This window comes from Taurulus bubalis, assembly GCF_910589615.1.
Source record: "Taurulus bubalis genome assembly, chromosome: 11".
NCBI lineage: Eukaryota > Metazoa > Chordata > Actinopteri > Perciformes > Cottidae > Taurulus > Taurulus bubalis.
This window is the reverse complement of record NC_136599.1, coordinates 4,085,431-4,107,879: the sequence shown is the minus strand read 5'-3', so window position 1 is coordinate 4,107,879 and position 22,449 is coordinate 4,085,431. Positions and strand designations below refer to the sequence as shown.

The 22,449-nt window shown below is 46.3% G+C and overlaps 1 protein-coding gene across 1 annotated transcript in view; it reads left to right on the top strand.

Moving 5' to 3' along the window:
- Positions 1–410: 410 nt before the first annotated feature.
- The window catches only part of LOC306743666 (metabotropic glutamate receptor 7-like), a gene marked incomplete at its 5' end in the record, with an annotated part of 66,817 nt that continues 44,778 nt past the window's right edge, over positions 411–22,449 (top strand). Inside the window, one exon of the mRNA XM_079226201.1 lies at positions 411–914. Coding sequence (XP_079082327.1) covers positions 411–914 — 504 coding nt within the window. The remainder of the gene's footprint in view (positions 915–22,449) is intronic.

The following is a 22,449-nucleotide window of genomic DNA, read 5'->3' as shown; positions in this document are numbered from 1 at the left end:
TTCTGATCTGTGGTTGTGTGTGTGTGTGTGCGTGTGTGTGTATGTGTGTGTTGCGGAGATTCTTCAGCAGCGGCTCCACTACAAATGGACTAAATCAAAGCCAGCTGATGGTTTTTTTTTTGGTGTGTTTTTTTTTAAAACCCCAAGACTGATGGATGTATAGCGTCTGCGTCTCTCCGAGGGAAGGGAACCGGATTACCCGCGAGGAGAGCCTCGCTATTCAACAAGCTGTCTGCTGGGCGCAGCTCGTCTGCGTCCTCCACTGCGTCTCGGTCCTCCAACCCAAAAGCTTGTTGAATCTCCTCCGCGGTGACGGCAACAAAAAATTACAAAAACTACATAAAAAACTTCCTTTCCCCTTCTCTACATCTTTCCTTGCGGGATTGTCAGACTTGACAAGAAGTTGGACCATGGCTCGTCCCGGCTCGCGCGTGACGCTCAGCGCCGTCTGGAGAGCGTTTTGGCTCGCGAGGACCGTGGTGGATTTGGCGCTGCCTCAGGAGATTTACGCGCCGCACTCCATCCGGACCGAGGGCCACCTGACCCTGGGCGGACTCTTCCCGGTGCACTCCAGAGGAGCCGACGGCGCGCCGTGCGGGGACCTGAAGAAGGAGAACGGCATCCAGCGGCTCGAGGCCATGATGTACGCGCTGGACCAGATCAACCTGGACGAGCAGCTGCTGCCCAACATCACGCTGGGCGCGCGGGTGCTGGACACGTGCTCCAGGGACACCTACGCGCTGGAGCAGTCGCTCACTTTCGTCCAGGCCCTGATCACCAAGGACACCTCCGACGTGCGCTGCACCAACGGGGAGGCGCCGGTGTTCGTCAAGCCGGAGAAAGTGGTGGGAGTCGTCGGAGCCTCGGCGAGCTCGGTATCGATCATGGTGGCCAACATCCTGCGCCTTTTTCAGGCAAGTCTGCCGAGCGCGTGCGGTACTTTGCGTGGTTTTTTGTTACGGTGTGTGCGCGCCCAGTCCAGTGACAGGAAGCAGATGAGCACGGGAATGCCATGAGTAGCAACCCTGAATATATAAATAAATAAAAAAGCCTTATATAACATAATTAAGTCAAACTGTTATTCACAAAACACATGTAATTGATTTATTTGTATGATATGTTTCTAATTTGACGCATGTTGTGACTAATATCCATCTGTACTGTCTCTCCATCTTCAAAGAACAGAATGAAGTGAATTTTGGTTGTAAAAGCCGTCTAAATATATCTCAGGGTTTACAGCTGCCTCTAAGGCTACTTACTCTGTTTGAGGATAGATCAGTACTGGTGGAGGGCAGGAGATTATTAATCCGGTCTCTAATAGTTATAATCTTATCATTGAAGGAGTTCATGAAGTCATTACTGAGGTCTGTAATATACCTGGCCACAGTGCTGAGGAGAAACCTGGGGCTGCTCTTATTTGTCTCTATTATTGATGAGTAATAGGCTCCTCTGGCATTAAGGTGAGCCTTCTTATATGTTTTCAGACTATCCTGCCAAACTACCCCAGATTCTTCTAAATTGTTGGAACGCCATATGCCTTCAAGCTTTCGCGATGTTTGCTTTAATGAGCGGGTCAGAGTGTTATACCAGGGAGCGAGCCTCCTTTGTTTTATTGTCTTCTTTTTTAGAGGAGCTATCGAGTCCAGTGTCATTCTCAGTGAGCCGGTAGCCCCAGCGACAAGATGATCAACTAAAGTTAGCACAGGAGGCTAGCTAACAAATGTAGCTAACATGATGCGGAGCCGGGCATCGAACCCACTGAGCCCCGCCTCCAACCTAGCAAATAAACTACACTTATTACACGTTATCATTAAGGGAGGCAGAGGTATGGCTAAACATATGACACGCTGAGCAACTGGGAGCTGGAGAAAGGGAAGCCATCGCTAGATGCTAAGCTAAAGTATGGTAGCTAACGTTAGCAGAACTAAACAATGTGAAAATAAGACTGTTGGATTTAAGCGATAAGTCGCGAAAAGAAGGAACATGTGACACACTGAGCAAGAGAGAGCCGCAGAGGGAGAAAGGGAAGCCATCGCTAGATGCTAAGCTAAAGTACGGTAGCTAACGTTAGCAGAACTAAACTATTTGAAAATATGAACGTTGGATTTAAGCGATTAGTCGCTAAAAGAAGGAACATGTGACACACTGAGCAAGAGAGAGCCGCAGAGGGAGAAAGGGAAGCCATCGCTAGATGCTAAGCTAAAGTACGGTAGCTAACGTTAGCAGAACTAAACTATTTGAAAATATGAACGTTGGATTTAAGCGATTAGTCGCTAAAAGAAGGAACATGTGACACACTGAGCAAGAGAGAGCCGCAGAGGGAGAAAGGGAAGCCATCGCTAGATGCTAAGCTAAAGTACGGTAGCTAACGTTAGCAGAACTAAACTATTTGAAAATATGAACGTTGGATTTAAGCGATTAGTCGCTAAAAGAAGGAACATGTGACACACTGAGCAAGAGAGATCCGCAGAGGGAGAAAGGGAAGCCAGTGCTAGATGCTAAGCTAACGTACGGTAGCTAACGTTAGCAGAACTAAACAATTTGAAAATAACACCGTTGGATTTAAGCGATAAATCGCTAAAAGAAGGAGAGCGCCGAGTATTTAAATGTAAAGATGTACATTAGGGACTCAGCCGCCTGTACTGAATAATATCCCACCATTAGCTCGGTTTAGCATCGGATAGCAGACGCGCCGGCAACCGGAAGTGAGGCTCTACGCTCACCGTGGTGTACCGACTCCTCTACAGGCCGAGGTAGTGGGAGGTGAGGTTCGGTGACATCTCAGCTGAGGGGGAGAAACAGCTCCCGTCTGTTCCAGTCTCACTCCGGAGTCTGGATGAGTGGGCACCGACAGCCTGACACAATCACACCCCAAACTCAACAACCCCCTCTTGAGAATAACCGGCCTGCTTCATGCGATTGCACATGATTATACACACGAGGCCGTGGCACGGAGAGAGAGACCGCGGGCATTTCATTCTTTTTATGAACCGCTGTGAGCCCGAAAGCCATGATTTTTGGAGGAGTTGAGTCGCTTCTATCAACAAGGGGGTGTCCCGCCCCTTTCTTTGAGATGAGCTCGTTTCAGACTCCTTGTGCCCTAATTGAATCCGCAGCACACATTTCAAAACGACTTAGCTTTGGGGGTTTGTTTTGTCCACTATTTTCTCTTTTCCGTGCTGCAGTGGAAACAGGGGGGGGGGGCGCAGCAGGGCACCAATAGAGCAGATAAATTATTTAAGGCGCATCTCCGTAGCAAAATATCTAATTAGTTGAAAATACCAAGTGGATGTAAATGTGCAGACTTTGTGTGCAGTTTTGTCTGGCACAAAGCGGGCCGGAGCTGCAGCGTTGGCGCTAATGATTTTCGGTGGTCGCAGATTGTAACTCCCAGTCCTGTCATGTTTTGTTTCAGTTCAATTAGACCAACAAAAAAAAGAAAAAAAAGCGTGGGGCCTGGCTGTAAGTAGCTGTCTAACTGGAAGACTATCAAAGCACTTAACATGCTTTTAGCCCCCCTCTCGCTTCCTTTTTCTTTTCTTTTTTCCCGGTTCACACACTTACACATGCAACACTCTTGTGGTTTCTTTCTGTTTTTTGGGGGGGGTTATTTTACAGCAATCCTCCTCTTGAGGTTTTTTTTTCTGGCTCCGTTGGCCGGACATTTAGACTGATGGTCCCAAACCGCAACCTTCATCGCGGCTTTGATTCGTATTCACTCATCGCAGGCTGAGTTAACATATTAATTTTTCATCGCGCACGTTGGTAAAAACCCTGCGGTGATGCTTAGAAGCATCCTCAATGCACTGATTTGTTGCAGAGATCTTGGGTTGTAAGACTTCCTTTTTCTTTCTTGTTTCATGCGAGGGAATTGAGAGCGAAAGAGAGAGGGGGAGAGAGAGATGATTTCCTGATTCCCTCCTCCTTCCTCCTCACACCAGCCTGTAAGTGTAAAGCGGTGGGAGTGTGTGTGTGGAGGCCCAATGTGCCGCGTCGGAGCAGCAGAAGCTCTGCGTTTCTTCTCATTTCCTTCAAGCGTCGCCAGAAAGGTGGATTCAATCACCCCGGGTCGAAACCACCGCACGATGAATTCAGCCCTGCAGCACCCTTCATATTCGTTTCCCCTCTTCTACGGTACCAGCGGTGGTCGATGAAAGCGCCGATAATAAACGACGGGCGAATTAAACGGCCGCCGTATAATCAATACTTAACGGGAACGAGGGCTCCCAGCCCGTCCGCCCTCATTAGTTTTCACAGCGTTTGATGAGCGTGCGGCAGCCATTACACGTTTCCCAGATTGTTTACAGCGGCAGTCCATCAAGCACCAAACGGTTCCGCGCAGAACGCGTCAAAAAGCGTTGATATAACACCTGTTCAGTTATGATGAATGAAGCGGAACAGGTTGTTGTTGTTTCATACGTCAAATCAAACCAACAAAGCGCTCTATTCCTTGTCCTCGTCGTTTTTTTTGAATTACGCGTGATTACATGTCCCATAACGAAGCAATGTAGTGGACTTTGAAGTGAAAAAGATCTTGAAAAACACGCAGGGCTCTCGGTCGACGACCTCTCCCTGAGCCGGCCTGCTGGCCTCTGGTTCTCCGTGAGGTTCACCGGGTCTTTTTTCGTGACTCACCGCTGTGATAAATGAATCATCAGGAGAGCTACATGGCGACGCTATCGCCGAGCGCTAAACACCACGGCCACGCGGAGCTGATGCTGGGAAATTGACATGAGGGATGGATTTTCTTCTTCTTCTTCTTTTTTCTTTTCTTCCTCATGAAGGACCCAGGAGGGGTTGATCAATACTGTTGCCATGGTGAGGCTGATTCGCTGCTAAGATGTTTTTATTTTCACCGCCTCTCGTGCTGTGCTGGAAATGAGAAGCAACGACGCCACAGGAAAGGGGGGTGAAAAATAAAAACAAAAAAACAAAGAAGAAGAATCAATCAGCCAAACTTTTGTATTGTTATCAAGAGCTATGGTGTTGTGCACTCTTTAAAAAATTAAAAAATAAGAAAATCATCCGATCCTCAAGTCGAAATGGCCGGACAACTTCGTCCGTCCGTAAGTCCCGGCCCCTCGATTGAACCATGAAATTGATTTTTTCATCCAGATGACATTTATGTCGGAGGAGTGCATCTCTCCGCCGCATCTCGTCTCTCAAAAGGCGAAAACTTTGTATTGAATGCAGGTGAACTCCTCCTTCAGACTGGCTGTCTAAGTGAGGCATTGACATCCTCTGCTCTCACAGCCCTGACAGGCTTCGCTCGCATTTCTATCTCACCTTTCTTTTTCTCCTATTCGTTTTTTTCCCCTCACAGAATCATCACCGTGATTGATTTGAAGGAGATTGAAGTCTTTGCGGTGTGATCTATCCATCCGACTGTGGTAAAGATAGACACCCAAGGAATGTGAAGGCAATGCATGTGTGTGTGTGTTTTTTTTTATGTGTGTGTTCCGTAACGAGCTCTCAAAGTGACACAAAATGGCAGAGGTTAAATTTCCTCTTTTTTCTTCAACGTCGTCGCCATTTGTACATCGATGCCCGACGCAGCGCAGGTCAATTAGTCACGACTCCAGCTCTGTTTTCAGACACGGATGGGATGTGAAGTATGCACATACATGATGAGATACACACACATATTTACATATACATGCACACACAAAGAGCTCCATTACCATTGCTGAAGGAGTTCAAACACAACTGTCTCCTGGATATTTAATGATCCACCCCAGTGGTTTTGGCTCTTCTCTCCATCAATTGCTAATTGGCTTTTGTTCGGTGTGTGACACGGGAGATCCGCCTCAGTGCAATTTCACTTTATAACAAGTGTGTGGAAACCACTTTCTTGCCAAACTTCACACTTTTATCCGAACTAAGATTCAGCTTCTGAGTTCACGCGTGATTAAAATCTCTAAAAGTCACTGACTATCATATTTATTGTTCCGTTTTGGTATTGCACGTGAGCAGATGGTTAGATCGGCCTTTATTCTTCTGGAACTTAAAACCTGACTGCTGTAGGTAGCAAACAGAGAAGTCACGCACAAGAACAGGGAGATGGGCTGAGAGGCTCAGTGGGGTTTACCTGGGGAGCGACAATCTGAAACCTTTCTGAGTACGGACGATGTTATTAAACCGTCAAACCTCCACCATCAATCTCACTGGAGTTGTGAGATATTCACAATAGAACACGGGGATTACTGAACCGAGTTTAAGGCGGTTTCGAATTTACGCTTCATTTTGTCCCACTTCACAATTGAACCGAATGCCGACGTTCACAGCCGTTCGCTGAAGGGCAACAGTCAGAGACATGGCGGCGGGAAGATAGCCGCACACTTGTATCCTGTTGCCAATAGATCCAAACGCGCGTGAGGACGGGAAGCCCAATTATGCATTTCACGAGGAACGGTTGCTCCGTATCTATGCGAATATCACGTCAACATTGCATTAAGTGCACAGCACCTGAGGGAAAACATCGCCTGCAACGTCTTTGTAGAAGAAAAGAAGAATTGGGGCGGTTTTCTGTGTCCCTGTTTTTTCATGCAAAACACACAAACATGTGAAATACAAAATACTCTCCAAAAGAAAAAAAACATTTTCCCAAAAACAACAAACACTTTACCTTCAAAATAAAGACTTTTATTGGAACAAAAATGCCTGACAGACCTTTTTTTATGATTAATTGACGAGTCACCCGTATCGCATATATATATAAATATATATATATATATATATATATATATATATATATATATATATATATATATATATATATATATATTTATATATATAATATATATGTATCGCATATTGTAGTTGACGGAAGTGATCTGCAGCCTTCAGCTTCTATCTTTTATCTCTTTTAACCCGTTTGTCTTCCCCGGCTGCATCCTTCAAACGCACATCGTAGACGCCGTCGGTCCGCTTCCAAAGACGGCGTGATATTTATGCAGGGAGTGCAGTTAGTGACAGTGTGGGCTCCATGGTAACGCAGCTCTGACAGCTTGACGGAGTGGCATCGGGGCGGGGCTTAGCGAAGGGTCAATTATTGCAAACGACTCGAGGTCCCCAGGTAATACGTGCTCTGTGACAATAGGGCTGATTGTCTTGTTTGGAAGGGTGAGGCGCTATTATCTAAATAATGATGTTGTAGCGGAGGAGGGTAAAGGACAATACTGGTCAAATAAGAATGTGAAAATCAATAAATATGTGTTGAAAAAAGTAAGTAAGGAACTTTTAATGAATACGTTTGACTTGTATTATTCCTCTGGATCCCTACATTGTCTACAGTCCAGTGATTCTCACCTCTAGTCCGCGGGTCTGAGAGCTGCGCTGCTTTCCATCCCGGTCTTTTAATCCGACGCTGACTTTTGGGCCGGATCGGACCAGAATTGGCACGGTGAAGTTTACCCACACGCTGTGGCAAAAAGCAGGTGGGACGGGAAATAATATGGGCAGCGTTAGCAAGCATAAAGTGTGTGTGTGTGTATGTGTGTGTGTTATCTAGCATGGCTAACGAGCTAAGTTGAGAAATACACACTTTGTCATTGATTACTTGATACTCTTGTTGTTGTTTTCCCCCCCGCCATCCCTGTCCTCGCACTAATGGACACGGAACCTTCTTCTCCGGCTTTGTGTTCTTTAAACATGCGGTAATAGAAACAAGGATGCAAGCAATCAATAAGTACTTAAGGAGAGGTCGAATCCACCTGTTCTCTCACACTTGGCCGCCTGCCGGTGAGTCCCGCTATCTCGCGGGTCAGAGTGCAAACGGGGTTGAATTCTGCGAGAAGCGACGAGGAGCAAATGCGTCATTCCCCCAAAATGACGGGTGCGAATTTTGGTGAGATAAAAAAGGAAACTGGGATGCAGATGAACGCGTGAAGTGAAGTGATCCGGTCGGACAGGAAGGCAGCAGCGCTCCGAGTCTTGAGTGCATTGGATTTGATGTTTTTTTATTTATTTAAACAGCCATTATTTTTGTATTTGAGTTTGCAGAATGAGAGTCGGTGACTGTTAATTGTTTTCAGAGCATGAACTGTACTGCAGGAACATTCCGACCCACTGAGGCAATAATTAAAACTCATAACCGCGCGGAGAAAAAGTTGCCCGAGAGCCGGATATTTTTCTCCAAATTCCCAACCTTTTGGCCCTCTTTGTGGAGAAACAGTGAGGGAGGGCCGTGGCTTTCATGTTCAGTGAAGCAGGTGTACGTTCACACATACACACACACACACACACACACACACACACACGACGCAGTGTGAGCAACTGATGCAATATTAATAGAATGAATAAAATATCCCTGTGTCAAACAAGTTGTCATTGCGGCTGACATGAGGTCATCAGGTCAGCAGCCTGCCAGGGGGAGAATATGAGAAATCATGCGCGCCTGATATTCAGGTCTCGGCTAGTCCCACAGGCCTTTGGGGGATGGTGCACTTTATTATTCAGCGACATAATAGCGTGCTATATGAATAAATGTTTTTCAATGAAAACACAGCTGGTACGCTCTCGTGCCAAGAGTTTTTTTTTCTTCAGACGTGTTTCTAGTTTCTAGTTGTGCTCGCACTCGTAGCTGGTGTGGTTTCGGCGTCTTTAATGAGGAGCCATCCGTCATTCATGCGCTGGTATTTGGGTCAGATTATTACCCCCATTTTCACCCACCGCATGGGAGGTGGAGGGCGGGAAGAGGGCACCTGCTTAAAAGCTTAGCTCTGCTCACATTGAGGTCACACCAGCGTTCCTTCCAAACTTATTGTCGGCGTGACTGTAAAATGCGACAAGAATAGCGCTCTTAGACTTTGTTGGAAGTTTTTCTGCACTTTATCTGGCGAGCAGAAGGAGCCGGAGAAGAAGAAACCCCATTACGTCCGATCCTCTTACGGGGATGAGCGGAGAAGCATGAGGAGGTCTCTGCTGGCTGCCGGTCGGCCTCTCACTCAGGATCCTCTTCCAAAAAAAGAAGAGGAAAAATCAATCCCTGTTGCTTCAGCAGGAATATATAACCTGTGGGCTGAACGGCATTATCACAGGGATAATTGTAGTTTTTGTAGTTGTTGACGCGCTGGTCTGTGATCCGTGCAATATTCTGGGCAGAACCTGAATTACAAAGTCGCTCAGGCTTCTAAATAACGTTCAAGGCTGTTTGCGTGGTAGAAAACCTCCTACGAGCACAAAATGTCTGCAAAGATCAATAAGAAATTTGCCTTTTAAATATGATCTGTTTTCACCAGGCAAATTCCTCTCCTCGCAGTTCCTCAAATCCTGCTAAATGAGCTAAGTGAATTTGTTAAAAGGCCTCCTGTGAGCGCCGCCTGAGAGAGTGTCTTCCTCTTCAAAGGGATTTTTTTGTTGTGGTTCTTCTTAGACTCGGGATCGGTGCTTTGTTCTCCCTTTTATCTCATTATTCTACACACTCTCCCATCCGGCTCTGAAATCACATTGCACCTGAGAAATCATATTGCAGGCTAATCCCGTGGATCTACTTGTCCGGGAAGAATCCCCTCGCTTAATGTAAAAGATGTTGCGTTTTAAGAACAGAGGGAGGAAGTGGAAGGTAATGTTTACCAGGTATAATGTTAATGCTCGCCATCTTAGTTTGGTGTTAGCATGCTAACATGTGCTAATCAGTGCAAAACACAAAGTATAGCTGAGACTGATGTAAATGTCATTAATGAGCAGGTATCTGGAAATAAAGCAAAGTCTTTTTTTTTTTTTTTTTACATTTTTAAACCAAGGATGGCGGCCATTTTTGTGTGACGGTAACGGGCTAACGTCCGTCTAAACTAAGCAGACTTAAGTGAAGTAGAGAAACACTACGAAGCGTAGGGAGCCAGAGTAAATTAGTATAATTTAACAACTTAATGCTAACCCGCACTCTCTTAACAAACTAGCTAGCTAGCTAGCAGACAGAGGCCTTGTTAGCTAGCTTGCTAATTCCACCAAGCTTTATTGCTGAACTGGCTACAAACGAGCCGAACAGTGGGGCTAATTTAACAACTTATTGCTTCACTCGCACTCTCTTAACAAACTAGCTAGCTAGCAGACAGCGGCCTTGTTAGCTAGCTTGCTAATTCCGCCACACTTTATTGCTGCACTGGCTCCAGGAAACGAGCCAAACAGCGGGACTGGTGTCCAACGGCCAGGGGCGGTTTTGGGCACGGGCGACCCGGGCAGCTGCCCGGGGCGGCACTTTTTCATGACACGTGGGGGGCGGCACGACCACTTAAAAAAACCAACAACAAAAAAAAACATCTGGGCCGTGAAGCGGTTTTCCAATATCTATCATGTCGCTGTGTGGCGGGTTGGCGGGTTGGCGCCCCCTGCGGCTGCGGGTCGTGTGTGGGGGCGCGCGGGGGGATCCACTGTGGGCTATGGAGCCGTGCTCTAATGCAGTGGTACCCAACCGCCACTGCCAACGGCAACACTGCGTCTAATGAACCCATGAGAAGGACAAGCTATCTCGCTAACTAGCGAGCCACCCATCTCCAGAGACCCTCACTTTACCGCCCCACAAAGGTATGCTGTCACCATGACAAACAACAATTAATTTTCTTTGGTGAAATGCCCAGAGAAAAGGGATCGATGTCCATTCTCCTCCGATTCTATTTCTGTGCCTCAAACGTTTTATATCGTTGCACAGAGGAGAACGAGGGGGATCCGATGGCGATTTGGATGTAAAAATACTACCGATATTGATTTTCTTTTACGTGTATATTTGGCATATCACAAGAGATAAATCAACTGGGATGCAGATGAAAACTGTGAATATGTACTTAACATTGCTTCATATTCGAGGACACGCACATTTTCCGTGTCTGTAACGGCCACATGCTCGCAAAAGGACAAATGCAACAATACACTAGAAACACAATAAACTTTTGTGCAACGTGCGGCCAACTTAAAAGGGACAGGAGGTGCTCTGCTCACATGGCTGTCTGGCTGTCCCCGGAGGCCGCCGGCACGAGGCTTTGTTTAGACTGCATGCCCGCGTGAGGGCTCTAATGTAGATGGGCATGCCACCGAGGAGCAGCGAGGAGGAGGCAGCGAGTCGCCGCACGCGAACTTGAGCTGCAAGAGAGGCAAGAGAAAAGACAACGGTCCTCCTTCTGCGGCGGTTATGTATTCTCTCTGTTACCTCTGGTGGCGGCGAGCAGTGCCGATACAGTCGTTTGACATTTGTGTGCCTCGGTTCACAACGCCGGCCGCCCTCGGTTGTTTACTGTTACAAAGATTGTTTAACGCAGTCGGCAACACAATCGGAAATCCCATTTCCTGGCAATTGTTTTGGGCTGAAGACACAAATCTTCGTGGCAGAAATTGATTTAAGAAGTATCGATATCCTTTGACAAAATAAAAGCAGCATCTAAAAAAAGAAATCCATTGCATTAATATTGCTGCATTCAAAAAGTTCAATAGATAAAAGAACTGAATTACAGAAAAATGTACTGTAAGTACAAATGTATTCATGCATATAGTACAGAAAGACTTGTCATATCTAGTCTTCAATATTATTATTACTACTGATATATTGCCTGTCCTTCGTTAAGCTAATATTTACTATGTTATGTTATGCTACGACAAGATAATTCACTTTCTGGAAGCTGATTATGTGTTTTGTGTGGAGTTGTGAGTAAAAGTGCAATATTTCCCTCTTAAACGTGGTGAATTATTTAGTAGCGTGAAATGAAGGTGTAGCTCAAAGCCTGAATGCTTAAACACAGCACGAGTAGAAGTTATAGTAATTGTGTTGAATGTACGTTTGTCAAAATTAGGTCAACCTGTCTTCACGGCTGGATACCGCTGCTTGAAAGTGAAGTGATCCATTCAAAACACTGTCAATTTAATGTATGGGTTTATATATGCATTTGTGTTTCTCTATATATTTGTGTGTGTGTGTGTGTGTGTGTGTATGTGTGTGTGTGTGTGTGTGTGTGTGTGTGTGTGTGTGTGTGTACTGTTGGATGTCAGGGACGTCTGGGGGCCCGGTGTTCTCTCTCACAGTGTATCCACAATAAACTGTCATCGGGATTCATTTCTTGTCCTTCAGTGGTGTTATTACAGCAGGGCCCGAGGGGGCATCAGCTAGCAACACAGTAATATATATATATATATATATATATATATATATAAATAACCATTATATCAGCCGGCACAGGGTGGACCTTTAAAGGGAGGCTCAATGATTAGAGTGCATCATGGGCCTTTGGGTCGTTATGCTAAAATACCTGTTGATTTTGAATGTGGAAATGAAGGCGTGGAACTTCGGTGTTTCATTAGCTCCAATTTCATTCTGTCTGTATTTCCCTGGAGATGATGCTGTCTGTGCAGCGATGTGTTCGTTCTGTTTGAACAAATGTATGTGTCTCTGCTCTTTTGAGCTTGAAGAAAGAAAAAGGAACATGGCAGCAGCACACATGAGAAATTAGTCGACAGGGTAACTGTTTTCAGATGCAAATCCCGTGGGATTTCAAGAGCTCTCTGAAACGCCGGCGCGTGACAGCTGCATTGATTTTGGGGAAAGGGGGGGGGGAGAGACCTCAATCACCGCAGACGTTTGGCAAATTGGAGAAGCTCTTTCTTTTCAAAACGAGTTGCTTAAACTGCAATTGACGAGCGGACGGGAGCTGCTCCTGACGGGTTATAGTGTTTTTTAACCACCTTATCAGTGTCTGAGCACTCGCATGTGGGACCTGGACGCGGCTCAGAGGATCAATAGCGTGTAAATCATCAGTAGATTATGCATCGAGCTGTCAGGCACTCCAGCTGGAGGTCGAAAGGGCAAACAAAAGGGATGTTTGGCGGTAAATGTACTTCGGCCTTTGGGAAGCGAAGCATCGGCCGGTCGAGCGTCACTCTCCTGCCAGTGGACGCTTTGGACGGATGAATATGTTTGTTTTAATGGTACAACCCTCATTAAATAAGTTTAACCGGAGCGCGGCCACACGCTCGCCTCCGGCAAAGGCTTTGATTCATAATTTAGCGTCGGATATTCCCCATTTTCCGGCAACACCAGACGGATGTATCGTTGGTGGTCAGGACACGTCTTGCTTGGTTTACATCCCCACACAGGTACCGGTGTTTATGCATGCTTTCTTTCCCTGTGTGGTTTAGAGCGTTGGTGTGTGTGTGTGTGTGTGTGTGTGTGTGTGTGTGTGTGTGTGTGTGTGTGTGTTTGCAGTGGAGACGTCTTGATTGAGTCTTTCCTCAACTTCTTTAACTTATTGCCGTCACTGTCATGGTTGCAGGAATGGATCTGAGAACTGATAGAATATCCGGTAGCTTAATAAATGAGGAGGAACACAATACAATAATGAAATGGGGGGGGGGGGGGGAGTGTGTGTGTGTGTGTGTGTGTGTGTGTGTGGGGGGGGGGGGGGGGTACACTCACTACGGGGGAACCTGTGAGCATCACCTCTCTGAGCGTTAGGTTGAGTGATTTTGTTAAGTGCTGGGCTCATAAAACACATGCGGTGTGCCTTTATTGGTATTTCTTGGTTATAATAAACACAGACATGGTGAATTAATGGACTTCTATTACATGGACTCTATTTACACATTCGTCTTTTAAGGACTAACTTAATTCATTTTAATGCTGTTATTTTGATTCAATTTAGTTTATTGGTTATTTTGTTACTGTCAATTAGCAAATGTTGACGCTTTTATTAGATATCTTTCAGTATTTCTCAATCCTCACCTATTGTGTTTAATTTGTATTCATTTTTTTCTGCTGTTTTACTTATAATTCAATGAATTTAATGATTAAAAACAGTATTCCAAACTGAAGCCCGAATTGACCAATCCCATTTCAGATCACCTCTTGACTTAATATCTTAATATATTTGGCGGTTTGGCAGCTTCATACATTTTTCGTGTGCTGCTGCATGGCGTTTATTACCGCCGAGGCCATCCAGGTCCTCAAACCAGAAAGTAATGTCACACACTGACTCCCACGTGAACATAGAAATCAACAATAACGCGTCGATTGAGTTATTTGAGTGAAGCGAATCGGCCTGTAGTGAAGCTGGGAGGGATCTTCAACGTAGAGCACGGGATATTTGGGTGATTTTTAATCTTACGCTCTCACCGTTCAAGCAATTTTCCAGTTCCTGTGCACAGTTGGAAACGCATCACACCTTTTTCTTCTTTCGGAGAAACCATCCTCACCGATGTCATGCTTTTGAATGCGCTCTAATGAACATAAAATAAAGCAATACATATACACGAGCCACTTAAATTCACCGACTCTGTTGGTCATAGCGCAAGTGGCTTTGAGTAGTCGCTTTCCACAAGATGCATTTTGTGTGTGTGTGTGTGTGTGTGTGTGTGTGTGTGTGTGTGTGTGTGTGTGCAGAGTCCCACTGCAGTGATAATCTGTTAAATGCTATACATGCAGTTCGCGTAATACGTTTCTGCGCCTGTGTTTATTGGTTTAGCTTCAATAATGAAGCATAATTTGAAAGCTGGAATTCAAATCAAATCTTATCTTATACTTGACCATAACTCACTTGTGAAATACTTCATCCACATTTCATACAGTCTTGTATTATTATTGTGGGTTTGGAGCAGATTTAAGATCCACATGAGTTGTTCTTGGGGAAAGAAAAAAGACAAACGCATGTTGGTGCTCTTTTGAAAATAAAGATAAGCCTTCAGTAGCGGTGTGTGACAGTTCCTTTGTACCCGACGGGGCTTATTCTCGTTTCGGCTGGTTAACTTGTCCGAGGGTAATTGTCTGATCCGGCGTCTGTTGCGCATCTCTGATTCTGGCTCTGGGAAGACATGTCAGTGTGTGCAGCCTTCTGACACTTTGTCTCCCTGCGAGTGGAAGTTATGCAAAATGTGCGTGTCACAAAAAACACATTCCACATAAATCTTCTCGGTCCATTAGTCCGGACACTTGCTCTGATGAATCATGATCTCGGTGAGAATGAGTCTGTTTACACAGGACGTCTCTCTCTTTCTCTCTCTCTCTTTCTCTCTCTCTCTCTCTCTCTCTTTCTGAAAGACCGTCTGCAGTTCCTTCAGAGTTGGCAGGTTGTTCAGTACGCCTCGCTCTCTTGAGTGCACAATTGTCCATTGTTCTGTGTTGCTGACAGGATTACCTGTTCAGGTGCCCTCTGTGATGCCCGACACCTGCAGCACAGAGCACAGCGAAGAGCCTGTGAGTGGCCGGGTCACGACTCCAGACGGGATAATAATCAGACTGAGCCGAGCGATGGCAGACGGCAGACACACTTTAGACAGACTATCAGGTTTTCCTCTGGGGTTTTCAATTATAAAACTGCTACCTTTCTTTATACCTCAATGCTCCAGAGCACAAATATAACAATATAGTAGTAGTAGTACTAGTTTTTCAGTGGTTAAAATGAACATACTACCAGTAGTTTTGCGTAAAGTTACATTGCATGTGGGGTAATGCAGATTGTCTGTACTAACACATGACTGTAGCGTGACGTTGACGAACAAATAGTGCAGACCCGATGTTCAGTGTGTTGGATTTTGAGGTTGCGCGTAAGAGAACTGCGGTTGACGATGCAAATCTAGAGTGGGTGTTTGGTTTGTCCGTTCTGGGCTACCGTAGAAACATGGCGGCCCGGCTCCGTGAAGAGGATGTGTAGGCATTTAAATTAAAGGTAACGAAAACAAAACAATTCCTATTTCCAGTGAAAGAACTACAAAAGCACTTTAGAAAACATACTCGTTAATATAAAATATCAAAATGCTGCACACTGCTCCTTTTTAATGCAGTTTCTTGAGCCCTCTTATGCGTTTTTACTATTCTACAGAAATGAAAGAGGAGACAGTTAAGGTTTCATTGTGAAAAAAAATGTTTAGATTGTCTAAAACACAGCAGGCTGTTTGGCGCGATATAGTTTTAGCTGTGAGATAAAGTGCACATGATTTGTGTTAAGCGGGCAGAAACCACAGGTATGCTCCTGTAAAGTGCAATGAATAAAAAAGTAATGAGCAGCTTCATTAAATCCATTAGTCAACTGTCGTTGGTCAAATAAAACCTCAAACCAACTACACTCATGCTAGCGTCTCTGTGTGGCTGTGCTGCTAGCTAGTGTTAGCGCGCTAACCCGGTGACGATGAACAAGTTCACCGTCTTTAGTTTGAGCACAAAGAACAGCTGAGGCTGATGCCGGCGTCTTTAATTGTGCGGATGTTTCGTCACTAACCAAAGTGTTGGAGGAATTACAGTGCCAAAAGTCAGGAGACGACCAACGCCGTTAGGATTCGCTCTCCGAGTAGATTTTGAGATATTTTCCTGGGAAAACCAAGTGGAATTCCACGGCAATCCATCTCATAACTGTTTTCATATTTCAGTCTGGACCAAAGCAGCAGACCGACGGACTGGAATGACCGTCCCTAAAGCCACGGCGCTAACACACCGCTAACACACCGCTAACACACCGCTAACACACCGCTAATATGCCGCTAACACGGTTATCAAACAACAGCTTCATGTTCATGGGCCGCGCATGAATCTGCATGTAGAAGGGAAAATAAAAGTGCCTGAAAGAAAAACAATAATTTGCTAAACTAATCAGGGCCACATATTTGCATCTATGTTTACAGAACTTTTTACTTCCTGGTGTTCTTGCCACGAGCGTCCAGGTCCTTTTAAAAAATGCAGCAGTCAGAATATGAACCATTTAAAGGGGCAGCAGCGCGTTCTTGGTTCCAGCTTTAGCTCACTGGCTACAACATACGGATCCCACTGAGAACCCCTTGACTCTCAGCAGATCTTTTATTTCCTCATGAGTCGCGCTCGGCCCCGAAGTCGTCCGGCTGTTCCCGACAGAGCGGACTGTGCTTTTGCCCACGAGGACCCAGACACCGTGGGAAGAGGAGAAGGGACTCCTGTGCCCTGAACCGAGCCTCCCAGACCGTGGGCGTTCACTTCCACCGGCGGCGTCTACCGAGCAAACGCTTCAGGCGATGGATAGTTGAAGCGAGGGCCGGTTGGAGAGCGGTGTTGCAAAGCCTTGGAGGAAGGTCTGCCTCTGCAGAGAAACAATAAAGTTCTAATTTGACTGTGAGATGCCCTACCTGGAAGACTTTTCAGGTTTCTCTTCTTTTTTTTTAAACCACGCTCAAGGTTGTCTTTTAAATTGCTTTTATTTTCAGCTTTCTATTCTGGTGCACTACTCATAGGTCTATGCAGCTCTATTTCGAGGGTTTTTATCTGTTTCTGTATTTGTTTTTTTCATTTATCCCTTCATCTGTTCACTATCCATTCCATTTTATTTTAACTACCTTTCTCGTCAAAGCGTTTCTGTATTATTATTGCCTTTTATTCTTTATAGCTGTGCTTTCGTTGCCATGCCGGCTTTGCACAGCCCTGCTCGATGAGTGCGAGCGGCAGTTTTAAGCAGCGACTTCTGCCCATTTCCTGCAGCACCAGAATATCAGCTGTGCGTGAATTCGACTACGGCTCCGGACGCCGTCGCGGTCGCCACAATGCGTCGTACAAAAATCCGCCATCGCATCCGTTTGGGAGACGCCTGGGAGACTTTTGCAGCATAGAGGGCGTTTAATCTGCACAGTTTGCAACTCCTCGAGGCTGATTTGTGACACGTGAATTTAGCGTGCGCGGTGAATTGCAGGTGTCGCTGATGTGATGCAGTAATCTCAACCCTGGGAGAGGCTCGAGGCGGCACTGCAGGCGACGCCTGGCGTGCAAATAGCTTCCTATTTAAGTCGTTCTGTTCTGCTCTAAACCGATGCATGCGTCTCGAGTGCACGGCGCCGAGAAGGAACGGGACGTCTGCGACGGTTTTTCCCCGCCGCTGTTCGTAATTATACGGACCCGCTGAATGAAGAATTCTTTGCGAGGAGCCGACAGAGAGGGAGGCTCGCCCGCATTGTCTGCGCTATTAGAGGAGAAATGGGCCTGGTGATGATTCTCTGTGGAGTCTGAGGAGAGAGCTGCACACAGAGAGAGAGAGAGAGGTAGTACAGAAGCAAGTAATTGGGATGCAGGTCAGAGTGTTGCAGGTGCACGGCTGACAATGAATGTGTCAGACCATGCATGCTCCTGGTGTTGGTGGTGGTGGTGGGGGGGGACAACAACATGCACCTCCACTCTGTGTTGGGTGAATAAAATGTCAGAGATGCAAAGACACGGCGGCAAATTCACGAAACGCATGTAACTTGTGTGCTCTTGTTTTTTCTCTCCATCCCAAGGCATAATGGCATCCGTGGTTCAATGTCGGGTTTTTTCTCTGAGAAAAATAATGAGGTTATCACGCAAGGCGGTAAAGAGAAGCACAGTTTCAAAAATAAATAATAAAATCGGCGTCCAGTGCACTTTGCAGCCGGGGAAGAAAAAAAAAATCAATACAGCCATCTGTAATGCGAGACCGTGTGGATATAAAGGAATACACTTAGTCATGAGACCCGCAGGCTGCGTTTCATTCCTGCCCACGAGTCAAAGATTCTGTCGCACCTGGAGGAGAGCGCTCGGCAACCGCCGCCGTGATCAAGGCCGCTGCGCCGAGCCATTTTTCTCCGCGGGGCCTCGCTTTGTGCGGAGTCAAAAGACACTGACATAAAAAGACTCGAGGAGACACCAGCCTCTGTACAAAACAACTGTTGCAAGTTTAACGTGTCCCGTCGGCTCCAGTTGTAAGATCTTAAGTAGTTTACAGTGAGCTTCATAGATGTTGAGAGCCTCTCCTCGGTGAAGACTCTTCTGCTATTTGGTGTTGGGAAACGGTTATTTCTTTGAAACGCCAATGGAGTTGGAATAGCAGTCTGTTTACCACATGGAAAGAGAAAGAGGTCGGTCGGGTTCCCTTTGTGAGCCATCCACACTTTCCTCCCACGCCTCGGCTCTACTCTGCTGTGTGGCTCTCCTGGTCAAATATCTGATTCGTGAGTCATACCTAGCCCTCTGTACCTGCGGAGAAACACGGCGGTCGTCTTAAAATACACTCTGGCGGGTCGGCTACGCAGGGGCCCGGACCCCAGGGGACCGGCGTGGTGCGAGCGGGTGAGGGAATCGACCGGGAGAAGAAAAAAAAGTGGGCGGAAAGAAGGGAGACGGTGGAAGGTCGTGTTAGATAAAGGATTATGAAAGCCTTACTTTCTGTCACGTAACACAGGGTCCAGTTCAGCGGTGTGGGTGACTCTCTGAACATGTGGTGTTTCGTGAGTCCCGTGCAGAGAGAAAAAGAAACGCTGCTGCAAAGCCCAGTAAACACCCAGGCTGGTTAAATAAACACTATTCAGGTGAGGTCCTTGTAGAATAAGTGGCTGTAAAATGGTGAAGAAATGTAGTAGGAGTGTGATGTGAGGATGGCCTTGGCGAGGAGAGGGAATTTAAGAAAAATAAGTATCTTTTCTCCCTAGAAAACGCATGTTTTAACATCTAACGTTGCCATGGAGCCCACACTGTCACTAACTGCACTCCTTGAATACATAGTATGTCATATTTGGAAAAGGAGATTTCAGAGAGAAGCGGACAGAAGGGTCTAAAATATGTGTTTGAAGGGATATAGCCAGGGTGTCAAACTGATCCAGCTGTGAAAAAGGGCCTATGCTATGATTGGCCAGTTTGCGTTCCAGCAATTTGCGACTTAGCAAATTAGACTGTGCCTTTTTCCCAGCAAAGTCAAGGCAGGGTAAACACAGGTGTAACAAATAACATTAATTAAGTACCCAGATCCATGTAGGTGGACCAGGACCCTGGTGTTACATGCTGGCTCACTGGAGGGGCCATTACACCCTTAATAGAACAGGACCATAATTGATATAATTAATCAATTACACCTGTGTTCACCATGCCGTGACGTGTAAAAATGGCTGCCGTGAAAAGAGTCTGTTCTCTCAGCGCCTTCACCAGTCCAGGAAGTGTGACATCCCTATACGGATATATTAAGGAGGAAGTTGCGGTGTCTTCACATCCTCCGTCCCTCATTATGTTTTAGGTTGAAGCAGCTATTACTCTTCGTTGGTAATAGATTATGGTTTTGTTTAAAAAGTGTCTATTGCTTGTCAGGGATTACTTTCTCATTATTTTACTGAGACTAGTATTATCCCCTGACCTTAAAGATGCTAGTAAATATGTTTTAATCATGAGTCAAAGGACTATTTGCATGTAAAAGGTGTCACTGGTAGCATAAATATCACCCAACTGCTGTGTTCCCTCAGCTCTTTTGGCATCTTTCAGCTCATTGTTTTGGTTTTCTAGCCCACAACTTACCCTTTTACCAGACCAGCAGAAATAACAACAACTCTAAAAACCCTCTTTACACTGCTAGTCCAGCATGAAACAGCTGACAGACAAAGTTAGCGACTAGCCGGTGAACATTCAGCAGCTAAAGAGCCAGATATCTTCCTCAGGAGTTGGTGGGGACCAAACCTGGAGCTAAAAGAGAGTTAACATTGGACATGCATTCCTCTGTGCTTGCTGGATGTGTGGATGAGCAACTGATAGCTATATGCACATTTGCAAAAACAACTTTATGAAGTGATCCTGTGTCGATGTTGTCTGCAGGATGTTGCCAAAAAAAAATCAATCAATGCAAGTCTAAACAAATGATTTTCATTCAAATACAAATCATGTTTTTTGTTGCCAAAAGCACATATTGTTGGGGAAATCAATGAAATGAACATTATACAGACAAATTTGCAGATATATTGTTGATGAACGCCATAAAAACATAATCTTCTATTCCAACAAAAAGTTAAAGACCCAAAAAAAGAAGTGCAGCGAGGAAGAGAAAGTCGGGTGGGAAGCGAGCAACCAATTGTCTCGGCTCGGTGGGAACTGGCAGCGAGAGCAGAGGACCTCTCGGGGCAGGAAGTGTCTGCTGATCATCTGCGTGGGAGTGTCTGTATGAAGACAGATGACAGGGGGGAGGGAGGGAGACGCACAGGAAGACGAGCCTCACTCGTCTCTCTGGAAACACACCGAGGGGCGGAGAACAGCGGAGCGAGGCTGAAAGCCACAGGTTGCGTGAGGCCGCGGCGATGAAGCGGCTGCCTCGCAAGAGGAGAGTTTGAGTGAGGGACACAGATGGGCAGGAAGAGAGGCGGATAGAGCGACAGGGATAGAGAGAGGGAGGGAAAGCTGTCGCCCTCCCTCCCTTTCGCCCTCCCTCCCTGCCTCCTCGGCTGTGTTGGCAGTGCCCTGCTCTGGTGAAGAGAGATTACCAAAGCCCAGCCCGAGGATGCATGTATGGACACAGTCATTACCTCCGCCCCGCCAACGAATGGCACCGCTGTCTGGGTACAAACCAACGTGTGTCTGATTTCCACCCATGTCACCGAGCTGCTGAGCCTCGATTTAGCGACAAAAAAAAAGCAACCGCTCAATGCCTTTATGGGCCTGTTCATCGTGCTACGTTATTTAGTTTATGGGAGACAGACCGTTGCTGTTTTTACGGCGGCAAATAAATCTTCTTTGTGGGCAAATATTTATTCCCCACCATGGTGTGTCGTTTTTGAATTTCTTTTCAAAATGGCTCCTTGGCCAGTCCATATGAGCCTACTCACTGTCTGTGTGTGTCATTGTGCCGGTGTCACGAGGACAATCTGTGCATTGGCGTCCGGCCACGCGGACGGCATGGGGCGGGGGTTAGTCGGGTCCTGTCGGAACGCGCCGTCGTTTCCGCCGCCGATCGTTGCAAAAACAGTAGCGTCGACTGATGTCGAGATATACTTAGAAGCTAATCATGCAGCAAATAGAGGCGCGTGGGATTCCTGCAGCAGGAACCGGCGTGCTGGGGGTCGCCCTCGCCACCCCAGTTAAAGCCATTCATGGGAAACGGCTCAGCCCCTGCCACTCGCGGTTGGTTTGCTGCTCTCGGATTTAATGGTTACCAAAACCGGTCTGGACAACACAAAGAAAAAGCTCAGTGTTTTTTTAAAGATGGCCTTTGTTTTGCGTCTACATTTTTATTTACGAACCGCCGTACCCCTCTTCTGTCTGTGCAGATATTCTGTCTCTTCATATCTGCAGATTTCCCTCCTCTCAGGGAGCGACGGCTGCCGCTACCCCCAACTGAGTCGTGTCGTGTCGCGCCATATGCTGCTTATTTCTTCCCCCTCGGATCACATTTTATTTTTCCGTCGGATCAGGCCAGCGCAGGCTGGCGTTGCCCTTCAAGGCTCGTCAGAAAATCATCACCTCCGCATTAGCAGAGCGGGACGCTTTAAAAAAAAAAAAAAAGCAGAAACATTACGGTCTCTCACCTTTTCCTTGGCGCTGCCCGTGGTGCTTGTGGAGCCGCTGGATGTGAAAATGCAACGGAAAGGCCAAGGCACTCTAATTAACTTCACCTGGCATTCCCACTTACTGTGAACGTGTCTAACCTTTACGCAACCTCGGTACTTAAACACCCAGGTTCAAATTCTCATTTAATGTCAGTAAGCAGATTACTCACCACCCCTCCCCGCCTCCTTTCTTCATCTTCTTCTGCACCTCCT